The 14058-nt window shown below is 33.4% G+C and overlaps 1 protein-coding gene and 1 pseudogene across 1 annotated transcript; both read right to left on the bottom strand.

The window, feature by feature from the left end:
• Window positions 1–960: 960 nt before the first annotated feature.
• LOC121246634 (probable esterase KAI2) lies at window positions 961–2198 on the bottom strand. Its single transcript, XM_041144846.1, has 2 exons — window positions 1746–2198; window positions 961–1529 (listed from the first exon to the last, which is right to left on the bottom strand). Exons 1-2 carry the CDS (start codon window positions 2114–2116, stop codon window positions 1085–1087), a joined length of 816 nt encoding a protein of 271 aa, XP_041000780.1. The 5' UTR covers window positions 2117–2198; the 3' UTR covers window positions 961–1084.
• Window positions 2199–9855: 7657 nt separating this feature from the next.
• Window positions 9856–13588, bottom strand: LOC121246633 (annotated as a pseudogene).
• Window positions 13589–14058: the final 470 nt, after the last annotated feature.

Below are 14058 nucleotides of genomic sequence, written 5' to 3'. Positions count from 1 at the left end.
GTTGAAAACGTACGGTTGCATGGGAAATTAACAATTCTATGAAGGTTTGGATTATTCGCCACGGACACCTTGTTTGCTATTTATAGAAAGAAATGTCTACTATTTTACAGGCACTTAAGCCGACCCAATAATATTTTATAAGGAGCACTAGAATTACATCATTTATTGGGTACTTTCCAATTCACTACCTTGTCCACAAGTGATATGATAACTTCACATGCAATATTGTTGTTGACAAAATTGAGTACGTAGGAAGACGACTTCAAGGACCTTATTTTAAGGTTTTCCTTAATAACTATGTCTATCATTCTCGTAAAAGAAATGATAGAGATCTTGATCACACTCGTCTTTCACATGCAATAAAACTTAACATGAGTTAATCCGACTTGTTAAAAAAAAAAACTAAGGTAATAAAATACACTTCAATGCATATGCCCCCTCCCCCAAGCGGCCTTTCCCTCACGCGTCCGCATCAAGAATCGAGAATTTTATTTTTTATAATTAAGATAGAGATAGGTTAGGTATATGGATCCTTCTTGAAGCCCACATGTAACGTTAGATGCTATACATACACACGTACTGCTTATATTTGACACATAATTATAAGTTTTTTTTTTTTTTTTTAAATACAATCACATGATGTTCTGTCCATATTTGGCGCACATAATTGTATCTAGAGATATTATTCAATAAAATATTTTTATAGAGGATTAAAAATCCTCTCTCCATTTCAATTATAAAGTAAAATGCATGATATTTTAAAGATAAATTTTATACATTAATTACTATTTACTTTTACACTTCATATTTATAATTTTTTTTTTATATATATAGGATGTGAAGTGTGAGGTATGTGTTAGTAAATAATAACTGCTGAGAATAATTTTTCTATTTTAAATGTCTAATGTAAAATAATTAAAACATCTAGTTTATCTTAAATAAATACCATCATGAAAATACTTTTATGAAAAATTATATTTGATCACTTCAAGCAACGATAGATCCTGAATTACAAATACTAAATTACTTGCAGCCCATTTTCGGTCCACAGAAAACTAATCGATACCAAAAGAAAATGCGAACGTCATAAAGCAATATCGTCACGAATATGCCTGAGAAGCACTGGAATTACGACGTCCGGCGAGCTCAATTGGGGAAGATGACCGTCTGAAGACATGACTTCCACGATCGACTCACCGCCGAGGTTCTGATGCAAGTATTCCGACACCACGACCGGCACGGCCAGGTCCTGCATGCTCTGTATTATATGGCAAGGCACGGTGACCAGACATAGTATTTGTCTCATATCGCTTTGGAAAATGGTCTGCGCCACGCTCAGCGCTATGTCGGGTCTCATGTTGAAAAGAGTCCGGCTGAACTCTTGGACCGCCACCGAGTCCATGTCGCCGCCCACGGCGAGTGGAGCGAACCCTGAACACCATGCCTTGTAGTTTGACCTCATCGCTTCGAATAGTTGGTCTAGATCTTCTTGCTCGAACCCTCCATAGTAATCCACATCGTTCAAGTACCTGAAAACGCAAAACAAGTTATAAAAATGGCCAATTTACAACGCATCGAAACGATCGAATCTAAATGATTGAGATGCATGGTTAAACCTTGATTGAATCGAGAAGAAAAGGACATAACTACTAAAATATTCGAAAAGGGTAATCGCGTTTGATTAATTAACTAGGAGGATGGAAAATATAAGCGCTTTTAATTTGAAGATGAATCCACGTACGAACCTCGGGGAGGCGCCGACCATGATAATCTTGGAGAAGAGATCGGGGCGAGAGATGGAGGCGATGGCACCGATCATGGCCGAGACTGAATGGCCGACAAAGACGCAGGAATCAACACGTAGCTCTTCCAGAATGGCGAGCAAGTCGTAAGTATAACCCTCAAGAGTGGAGTAGCGTTGGAAATCGAAGTAGTCCGGGTTGGTGGTACCGGCGCCCATGTTGTCGTACAAAATGATGCGTTGGTTATCGTCGAGGAGGTGAGGAATAAGGTGCTTCCAAACAGACTGGTCGGTGCCGAAGCCATGGGCAAGCACTATGTTTCGTTCGCCAAAACCCAAAACCTTCACGTTGTGAGCGTCTTCGACGATCCCCATTCTTAATTAACCACTGCAAGACTTTTTCGTGATTCTGTTCCTCCTTCAGTTGGGGACTGTTTTATTATTATTTTTTTCCTCCAAGTGTATATGAAGTATGAAAGCGTAGACTTTATTGCTGGTGTTTTCTTCAGGCTCGCTAGAACCACATGTTTCGCGATAAGATTTGTGGAAGGGCTTTTATCTGTTGCTTCGAGTTCAAACTCTCATTAGTTTGAAGGCTAGTAACTTACTATGTACCCATTTACTAGTTATATGTATTTAAATTTTTTTTTATATTTTTATTAATTTTTTAAGTATTTTTTTAACATCTTTAATCATTAAAAAAAATTTAAAAAATATTAAATTTAACTAATAGTCACTTTCTTAACCATTAAGTAAAATAAAAAAATTAAATACAAAATTAAATACAAAAAGAGTAGTAAATTAGTAGTAAGAGGGTAGTAACCCTATCATTTTCCTAGTTTGAAACTGTATTCTATGATTTTTCTCGTATTTTTCTTCAAGTATAGATTGTTATAATATTTGAGCGGTTTGGCGCACCAAACCTTGTACCGATATTGATATGATTATTTTTATTGAAAAGAAAAATAAAAAAAAATAAAAATTTTGAGAAAAGAAAATATCTTGTCACATAAAAATTATTTTCGTCTTTAATTCGTACTGTTTCATTAAATAAATGCCCAACATGTCAGCATCGGTGTACGGTTTAGTGCGCAAACTCGCTTGTAAGAAGACTTTTCCATTATATTTATTAATATTTTTAAGCATCATCTCAATTTTTTCAGATAAATACTTTCTACAAAAGTAATATATATAATATCTGTATCTTACTGCATTAAATAATGTCTTTGGACAATATAGATTCCAACATTATAGTAGAATTCTATATATACTATATATGTCTATATTTTCTAAATTGTATAAGGTAATCAGCTCAAAAAACTGTATAATGTCTGGATCCTTATGGATATTGTTGGCTTATTGAATGGAAGATATTAATTAGCGATATTTGAAGCTGAGTTTGTGATTTTGACCTTATTGTTTGGTAGTATGTATTTATGGGGGCTTTCTGCTGGCAGCATGTGTTAGCATGACAGAAGTACCCTGCCGCTGGGGCAACTACTTTAACAGTGATGGGAACCAACCGGCAGTTTTATTTGGACTCTTTGAAATATATCCAACGGCCAATTAAAATATCTTCCAAATTAGGGGTGGGCAGCCCGCCCCAGTCTGCCCCGCTCTGCATGAAGGACTCCTAATGGGGGTGGGGGCGGATTGACCCTAGTGGGGCTCCGTCCCGCCCCACACTCCACTTCACACCCTTTCAAATTTATAATAAAAAATATTATTTTTATATTTATATGAATAATTTATATAAATATATATTATATAAATATAACATATATAATATATTATATTATATTGTTATATATAATATAATAATATTAGTAAGGAAAGACATCAACGCATCTGTTCTACTTTGTTTACGAGATGTTAGATTCAATAAGTTTAAAACTAGTATTCTTGGGTCTTTGTTTGGAGGACCAGTTCATCTTGATTGTTTTCTGGATTTAACTCTTACTTTGGATGATAATAACATTGTCAAACCTTTAACATTTAATATTTTAACCCATGACTATGACATGTTAGAAGGAAGCAAACTACTCGCTCTTGTTTATCGGATTTATTATCGTATTTTAAAAACGAATTTAAATCTAAAATCTATTTCAAAACCAACTGCGGGAAAGACTCTCTTGATCCAAAGTTTTACCTCATATGCGAATATTCAAGTTCCAAAGATAGTTTATTGGAAATATATTTCTCTTCCCAATGAATGGTCTTTAGAACATGAAGTTCCTCCTATTAAAACTGTTTCAGATGATTGTACTTTGGACTACATCCAACAATATTTAGATGGAACTGTTCGAATTAGTGTTGATCAAGCTCCCAGCTTAAGAAGAAACTCTTTTGCCAAATCCATATCTTCTTTTGTTGGTTCTGTTTCTGACAATCCAGTAAGAAGAGATCAAAATCTCAAACAATTTCTTGAAGATTTAGTCAAAATAGCCCAACCGGTTAATCCTAATTTAAAACTAAAAGGAATTTCAATATCCTCTCAGGTTACTTTTACTTATTATCGTACCAAGGATGTCGAAACATCTAAGGATAAGTCCGTAAAAGAATAAGCTGATAAAGAAGAAGATATTTCATCTTTATCTCCTACAGTTTCGGATATGGCTGCTCATGTTGTACTTATTCATCACAGCCTTATTGTGATAAATAGGCATTTTTTAATTTGATTTAGTTGCTCTTGTTAACGAATACAATTCAAAAGAAAACCATGATAAGCGAAAGGCCTATCATGCTACTTTTTCTGCTTCTAAAAAATAAGTGTTAAAGGAAAATGGAAAGAAAAGATGAATGACCTGCAAAGGCACATACTTTTCTTCGATTTTGTTGAAAACTATTATGTTTCAAAAAATAGTTTAAATGTTGTTAAAAATGATTTTGTCAATGAAGAAGGCAAAATGGTGATTCAATCTAGTCACCCGCCTTTGGAGGCAGTGCTTGTTTCGTATAAAGGATCTGAAGTAACTGATGCTCCTTTTAAGATCCCTAAAACTGTGTCCAAAGATTCAAAAGAAAACAAGATTTTGAAAGAAATAAGAAAGATTATTCACCAAAATAATTTTGTAAATCTTGCTCCTCATAGTATCGGACAACAGTTGGATAGGATCAAAGAAAAAAACAGAAAAGCCTATTTTTACTTTAATCCCTATTTCAACAACTATTTAAAATCATTTGGTTTCCCCTAAAGATCAGCCAAAGAAAAATTCCAAAATCATTGAAAAACCTTTGATTATCTTACCACAGAGTCGGCCTAAAATTGATTTAAAAAATCTACAGGCTAAGACCCTTGATAAAATTGATCAAATGCTTGCTGATCTTAAGAAAGAACAACCTTCTACTAGTGCTCTGACCAGCAACTAAAAAGAAGTCGTTCTTGTTGAAACTACAGAAGAATCATCTAATAGTGATTCATCTATTGCTAAGGATATTGATTTTCTTGAAAAAAAATTTCAAGATTTTGATTTAAAACCTGAGATAACCAGATTTTCTTCAAAAGGACCCAAACCAATGAGTTTGACAAAGAACTGATATTCCAGACCTACTCCTCCTGATTTACAATTTGAAGAAAAGGTTTTTCAAACTCAATCTTCTTACTCTGCTGACAAAATTTACAAATGAAATATTGATGGATTATCTGAACAAAAAATTCTCAATACCATGAGTAAAATGTCTTTAGTTGCAAATGTTTATATTAACAATAATATTAGGCAACCTAATATTGTTATTATTTTAACACAAGGTTTTTTTGGAGTACTTTGTTATTGGTGGGATAAGCACATCACTGATGAAGCTAAAGAAACTATTCAGAATACTGTTAAGCGTAATGATGAAAGGTTACCTATTTTTTATAACACTATAAGGATGGCACATCCTGATGGTGTTAATACTTTGATCTACACTATTCTTAAACATTTGTTGGAACTCCCTCCAACATTAATAATCATATTAGTGATCAGTTGAATAATTTACGATGCCACCAAATGTCTGATTACAGATGGTATCAAGATGTTTTTATTTCTAAAGTATTGCTTAGAGACGATAGTCATAAGCCTTACTGGAAGGAAAAGTTTATTAATGGTTTACCCCTTTTATTTGCTCATAAAGTTAAGGAAGAACTTGCTGATATCTCGAGATTTCTTAATTATGAAAATTACACATATGATGATATTTTCAATGTAATTAAGAAATTTAGTATCAGTATGTGTAATGATCAAAGAATATTTCGTGAACAGATGAGGAATAACAAAAAAGTCAAATATGAAATTGAAACCTTTTGCGAACAATTTGGCATTTCTCCTATTGCTCCATCTAGAAGAAAGCACAAATATTTTACAAAGTATCCCAAACCTCATGGCAGGACAAAAAGAAAACCCCGTGATGAATTTTACAAAAAATCTTCTAAAAAACCTTTTTCTAAATCTTTTTCTAAGAAAAAGAATTTTTCAAAAGGAAAATGTTATAGTTGTGCCAAATCTGGATATTTTGCTGATAAATGTCCTCAGAATCCCAACAAACTTAAAAAGAAGCTTAATTAATTGAATATTAATGCCAATGATCAAGAAGAATTATTTCGACTCCTAGAAACGCAATCTTCTTCATCATCGGACATTCATGAGTTCAGTTCTAGTGATTCAAAGTATCACTCAGAAACTGAGTTTCTTGATTCTCCTAATATCAAACTTGGTTGCAATTGTGATAAATCTTGTTTCAAATTCTTGAGTAAAACAATCAGTGTTTTAATTAAGACTGAAGAACAAGAAAATCTATTATTAATCTTGATTTCTCAAATCACAAATCCTGAGTTTAAAGAAGAATATCTTCTTAAACTCAAGAAGGCCATGGTTCGCCAAGAACCAGAAACTTTTAAGTAAACGATTAGTTTTTAATACACTTTGGAGAGATTTCAAAAGAAAAAATCTAAATATGTTTCTGCTAGTGATCTACAATATGAAATTGATTTTGTTAAAAAAGAAATCATTGAACTCAAATTTGAGATTAATAATCTTAAATCTAAAAATGATGTTTTAAAACAATAATTTTTATGTTTTAAAATTAACAAACAACTTGATCAAGATATTCCTTCTGATAATGAGCAAATGAATGACTCTGATTCAAGCCAAAAAGAAAAGGCTGTTGATAATCAGATATATTTGATTCATCAAACTATTCCTCCCAAATGGTTTTCAAGAGTTATTATTATTGTTTGCCATGTATTTCAATTTTCAGTTGTTTCTATGATTGATTCCGGATCAGATATGAATTATATCTAAGAAGGATTAATATCTAGTAAATATTTTGAAAAATCTACTGAACGATTATTCTCTGTAAATGGATCTCAGATCAAGATCAATTATGAGCTTAATACTGCTCATGTTTGCCAAGATAATGTCTGTTTTAAAATTCCATCTGTTTTAGTTAGAAATATGTTTGATAAAGTAATCTTGGGAATCCCTTTTATTTCTTCTTTATATCCTTTTTTGACTGAGAAGGACGGTATCACTACTGATTATTTTGGACAAAAAAGTCAAATTTAAATTTGCTTCACGATTTAAAATTGATACAGATAAAAGTATAAAATCTCTGCTTTCTGCAAAAACCAAACATTTATATTTCCTTTAACGGGAAATCAAATACAAAAAGGTTTTAGAACAATAATCTAGTGCTTTACTTCAATCCAAAATTAATGATTTTAACAAATGTTTAATTTCTGATATTTGTTTTAATTTGCCAAATACTTTTTGGAATAGGAATAAACATGTTGTTACTCTTCCTTATATCAAAAATTTTAATGAAAATGATATTCCAACTAAACCTCGACCTATTCAAATAAATAGTGAAATTTTAGAATTTTGTAAAAAAGAAATTATTAATCTGCTTAATAAAAATATAATTAGGCATAGTAAATCTCCTTGGTCCTGTGCAGCATTTTATGTTTAGAAAAATGCAGAGATTGAGAGAGGGACCCCTCGCCTGGTTACTAATTACAAACTTTTGAACAAAGTCTTAGAGTGGATTAGGTACCTTATCCCCAACAAAAATGACTTGATTCACCGGTTAAGTGATGTTGTTGTCTTTTTCAAATTTGACCTAAAGTCAGAATTTTGGCAAATCCAAATAGAAAAGTCAGACTGGTATAAGACTGCTTTCAATACTCCTTTTGGACACTACGAGTGGAATGTGATGCATTTTGGTCTAAAAAATGCCCCTAATGAATTCCAAAACATCATGAATGATATCTTTAATTCATTCACTCATTTCACTATTGTCTATATTGATGATGTACTCATATTCTTCAAGTTTATTGATGAACACTGGAAACATTTGAATTCATTTGTAGATGTCATTAGACTAAATGATCTTGTTGTTTCAGTCAAAAAAATCAAATTGTTTCAGACCAAGATTTGATTCCTTGGTTATGACATCTCTGAAAGTAAAATCAGACCTATTAATTGGGCTATTGAATTTGCTGACAAATTTTCAGATGTCATTATTGACAAAAATCAGTTACAAAGGTTTATTCTTTCTCTTAATTATGTTGCTGAATTCTACTAAGATATGAGGAAATAATGTTGCCATTTATTTCAACGACTACAGAAAAATCCTCCTACTTGGTCAGAAGTTCACACTAACATTGTTAAACAGATCAAGGCACATGTCAAAACTCTTCCGTGCCTTGACATTCCTACTACTGATTCTTTTAAAATTGTTGAAACAGACGCTTCTAACATTGGTTATGATGGCATTCTGAAACAAATTGTTTCGCCAGACTCCTCTGAACAAATAGTTTGTTTCCATTCTGGAGTCTGGAACTCTGCACAGAGTAATTATAAGAAATAAATTTTATCTATAGTACTATATATCTCTAAATTTCAAATTGATTTACTTAATAAGAAATTCTTATTAAGAATTGATTGGAAAAGTGCTAAATATGTATTAGAAAAAGATGTTGAAAACATTGCATCAAAACATATTTTTGCACGATAACAAGCTATTTTAAGTATTTTTTATTTTGATATTGAATATATTAAAGGATCCAATAATTTTATCCCTGATTTTCTTACCTGTGAATTTTTGCAGACACCCAACAATGAGAAAGAAAAAAGGAAAAGAAAAATAAACAACTACTCCACTCCCCATTTCTGATAGAAAACTCATCAAGAATGAATCTGCTTTACCTGTCGAAATTGCCAATAGGTTCATTACCCTTGACAAAGTAATTCAACCTGCTTCTTTTGCTTCAACTGTTTCAACCCCATATGATTCATATGCCAAAGCCATTGCTTCAAAACCTACTACTCAGTATTTGCTTCCAAAATCCAAAACTGAGTATATCAGAAAACTCTATCCTTTCAAACTGTTTTACATTGAGCCTAACTGATTTGTGTATACAGATCCTTTCAAAATTGTTTCATCTTATTTTCCCCTGGCTTTCACTAGATCTCAGAGAATTTCACAAAAACACGCCAATTTTACTCCAATGTTTTAGTCCAGACTGATTCCATTGTCATAAAACCTATTTATGACAAGACCGATAAATCAAAATTGATCTACCATAGTGCTTATATACTTCGAGTCATCACAAAAGAAGAATGGGGCATCATCCCATTTACTTTAAAAAGACTCGCTGATTCTAATATCTCTTATAATTATTATAACTACATTGATGCTTAGTCCAGATTCGTGCTGTTCCAGGTACCTGATATGAGTCATTCATGATTTTTTTAATTTTGAATTCAATTTTTACTTCTACCATCTTTGTCATCTTTCTTCTTTGTGCTTTGAAACTATTGTCTTTGTGGTAATACAATTTGTTAAAAACTTGAATTCAAATTAATGGATTGCCTCTGCCCGACACCATGCAAGTAGCACTTATATTCCAAATAGCATGAAGAGCAAAGTCAATTTGACAAAGCTTTCAATATAGTTTTACAATTCTATTTCAAATTAGGAGTATTTTTGTAAATATAATATCGTTTAATAAAAATACCTTAATTTAAAATATAATTGCAAAAAAAGTTATACGTGTATATCATTATTTATTGAAAGATATGACCATTGAGGTTCCAATGCAAGTAATTCGATAATCATCATGGGCAATCGGTGTCTTTAATTAATTATTTCTACCTATTTTTATTTGCTTACACTTACGAAAAAAGTAATAATTTTACATGGTATCAAACTTATGATATTAAGTTCGAACTCCGATTCTATACTAATTCAACTTAAGCTTTTGCTATCTCTGTACTCAGGGAGAAGATATCTACAGGGGCACTTGTGCAGTCAAAGAGGCATTCATCCTTGGATCTACCGGCTTGAGAACCTCGTGAATGATCCAGATATATGACAATGACAGTAATATCGTCGTGAAAATGGCGCCGTACCCCCTTTTCAATTCTCTTTATGTCTTCATATCTCATTTCTCTTTTCCTAGCAGCCTCCTGAATGGCAGCTCTCACCAATCGCTTTGCTATTCCCTGCAACAGTTATGGCAGATTTTAATTTCTTTTCATATACCATAATAATTATTAATAATCAAATTAAAAGTATAGATCTATCAACTCTGTTGCAATGGTAAAAGACACAAATATGCCTCGACATGAGCAGAGAAATAAGAGAGCAAAGGGAAAATCTGGGGCGCCCTTACAACTCTTGGATTTTTAAAGACAATTTCAACAGCTGCTTCATCACTTAAATGCTCCCAGAGACCGTCTGATGCAAATATCAAAAACATGTCTTGTGGGTTTAACTTCCGAACCACTATTGAGGGTTCAGCTGTCATTACAGGTCCCTTTACAGGAATGGGTGATCTGTACTGCAGGAAAAGAGGATGCCTGTTAAACTCAGGTTTCTTCAGGTAGACATCTCCAATTGATCTTGAGACCTATCAAGGGAAAGCATAAATGTAAGGACTTTCCGGCAAATAAAATTCTTTTGGATTACATACACAATTTCATTGCAAAAAAATAAGGTAGTAACCATCAAGAAGAATAAATCCACACAAAAAGATGGTGACTCCTAGATTTATTCAAGCACGTTTGAATTTAGAAAAGTAATATTTTCAAAAGAATTATACTTTACATTATACGTATAATAAGTGCAAGATCAGATTTTCAAAGAACAGAGATCTTATGGGTGCCATTGATTCAAACAAAGAATTCAGCATTCTTGTTAGTGTTATCTTTATGAAGTTCAACAATAACATAAAAACAGATAAAAACAGATAAAAACAAGAAAGAAAACTTTCTGCGTTATAAGCAAGATATGTTACAAGAGTGCAGATATTAATGAGTAAAGATTAAACTTGGCAACAGGTGTGAGGTGTTAACCCATAAGCAAACTATAGGTTACTCATTTCCTCTCTAAATAACTCCTAATGTCACAATTATCAGGCACATAATCTGTTCCCATACTCATATAAGAGTCGAACCAATAAAATTTCAAGAAGGATGAAAGTGCCCGTTTCTTATGTAATAGTGCTCAAGTTCTCTGGAAGGCAGAAGCGTACCAGCTTATTTCAGGATGGCCATAAAATTCCCAAGAATAGCATAAATACATAACAAAGTCCATTTTTGCCTGGTTTGATTTCACAAACTTTTCAAACCATCTCATCTCAACATCCAAATACCATTCAAACACAAACATTTTTCAATTTCAAATTTTCAATTTTTTCATCTAATCATTTTCTAATCATTACAACTTTTCTAAACTTTCAAACAAAATACAAAAAATAATTCAACTTTTTTAAATCCCAAAACAAAAATTATATTATAACCCTCTTTTAACTTTATAATTTTTTTATTCAACTTTTCTCTCTCCTTTCCCAAAACCCCATAAAAATCTTAACTCAAACAATTTCACTACTATTCACAAATTATCTCACTACTATTCACAGATTTCTCATCTCATCTGTATAACCAATGAGATCTTTAGAATCACCAAAAACTGATGTCCTTTATATGTGCACTATTCTCCAACTACATGATTACTTGTATTACACAACATTATTCTTTAACAGAAACTGGAAAAAGCTATACCAATTATAGTATAATAGTCAAAGCAACCCAAGATTTTAGAACACAAGGAACTTGTCATTTAAACTGCCAAACATGCAAATCTCCAGTTGAGCACTCCAACAGAGCATGAACTGAAAAAAGGGACTGTTCTAAACACTAAAATGCCATCACATATCACATTGCAAAATAAATGTCCCAATGTTGTATTAAAAATTTTAAAATGAAATTCGCTGTAAATCATACCAGTGCTGCAGAAAGATTGCATAATTGAAAAACATTTCCTATATCACTAATATCAACTCCAATGAATTCTCAAATTGATCCATGCATATACCTAAACAATGCTAGTGGCACATATAGATCACATCAAATTGCAGGAAACAGACACCAGATGCCCCATTGCTCTCATCCAAAATTCAGTCAGAGACTTGAAAACTTTAACCATAGAAACTTACATCACTCACAACCTACAAAAGACATTAACCATGATTCTTACCTGAATAATTCCCTTGATTCGCCAAACTCCATGGGTATACACCACTATATGTGAATCATCAGGATGAAGCGCCCTGACTTCTTTCCTCACCTCCTCAACTCCTACATTATGATCAGTAGATAACCGCTCTGCCACCACAGGACTATTTGCCTGTCTGCGGCCCAGAACCGCCCTCGAGTCCCCAAGATTAGCCACATACAAAACGTCATTCGATATTGCCCCGAAAAGACAACATGAACCCACTGAAGCAATCTGCGGCTGAGCTGGCCAGGATTGCTTCACCAAGTGAAAGAATTCCTGTTCTGTGGCATCAAATGCCTTCTTGATGACATCCTCGGACAATCCACCCTGTTCTGTCGCAAACTCTGAGGGTAAAAATATATAAACAATCAATTTGTTAAGCAAATAAGAAGCTCGTTGTATTGGACAATTGTGATTAAAAAATGGTTGCTAAAGAAAACTGTCCTCTGTTTGATTGCTACGAATTAAGAACTGGGGTCAAGAAATGAAATTAAAAATTCTGGAAAACCATTCTTTTCTTGTTGGATTGAATCCTGAAAGAATGGAACAGGCAATGCCAGCCAGTCACCTCAGTTGAGCAAAACTCTAATGCTAGAGGTTATTACTAAGTCATGGATAATCATAAAAACCAAGATCCAGATTTTGACTTTCTTTTCCTTTTCTAACATTCCCAAAGCAAGCAAACAGGCAATTACATTTATAATTTTCATTGAAATATCCCGATCAAATAACAGAAATTAAGAAGGATTAGTTAACTTACTATGAAGAAGAGGAAAGAGGTGGTGAGCGATGAAGCGAGAAGCTTCGGGGCCGCCATGGCCATCGTAGACACCGACATAGGTGGCGGAAGGAGAGGTGAAGACCTGTCCCTGGTCTTCCAGAAACGAGTTGGCTTGCACCACGGCGATCGAGTAGTCCCCTGATGCGTGGGGCTTCAAGTCCATCTGCCACAGAAGCTCATCCACACCCCTTCCCCTCCAAAGCACCACTCCAATGGCCTCCAGCACAGCTCCAACATCTCCCTCTCTCTCTCTCTCTCTCTCTCTCTCTCTGGAATCAAACGGCCCCAGGGGTTTTTTTTTTGGGGGGAGCGAAACTCAGTTTCGGTATGGTCTTTGATTTCAATAAAATTTGTTGGAAAAGATGTCCGTTTGGTGGCTAACGAGCTCGGGATACAGAAAGAGGTTTAAAGAAACGTGGAATGCCGCGTTAGAAACGAGACACAGATTTTCCGGGAAAAAATGTAAAAGGAGGCGTTCGGTGGAGGGTCTTAGGTGGAAGACCAAGATTTGAGACCGAGTTTGGTTTAAGATTTTGGGCAAAAGTAGTTGTTGTCTAATGGAGAGTGGGGACAGCGTGTAACATTAAAAGTTAATCATTTCCTTTCTTTTCCATTACCGTTTTACTAGGTGGCCTTGACGCGGAGATGGAAGAAAAATTTCCCCCTTGTCCCGACAGTGGGATTTCTATTTCCCTTATAGCTGTCAGAGCAATCGCATTCTATTCCCAATAAAATTTCTTAAATTTTAATTAAAATATACTATTTTTAAAATTTTATCTTAAATTTTATTAATCTTTCAAAACTTTCGTATATCTCATTCCTTATTTTTTCTCTATTCTTTTTTTATTATTTTTTTCCTTACTTCTATTTACAATCTTTTTTTTTTATTAAGAAAGACATAATTTTATTTCATCATGAACTGAAAAGATACATAAACTTTTCAGTCCAAATGAGTTGTTGAATACACGAAAATAGATTCCCACCAAACAATTAAATT

This window comes from Juglans microcarpa x Juglans regia, chromosome 1S, assembly GCF_004785595.1.
Source record: "Juglans microcarpa x Juglans regia isolate MS1-56 chromosome 1S, Jm3101_v1.0, whole genome shotgun sequence".
NCBI classification, from domain to species: domain Eukaryota; kingdom Viridiplantae; phylum Streptophyta; class Magnoliopsida; order Fagales; family Juglandaceae; genus Juglans; species Juglans microcarpa x Juglans regia.
The sequence above is the reverse complement of the archived record's forward strand: the minus strand, read 5'-3'. Positions and strand labels throughout refer to the sequence as shown.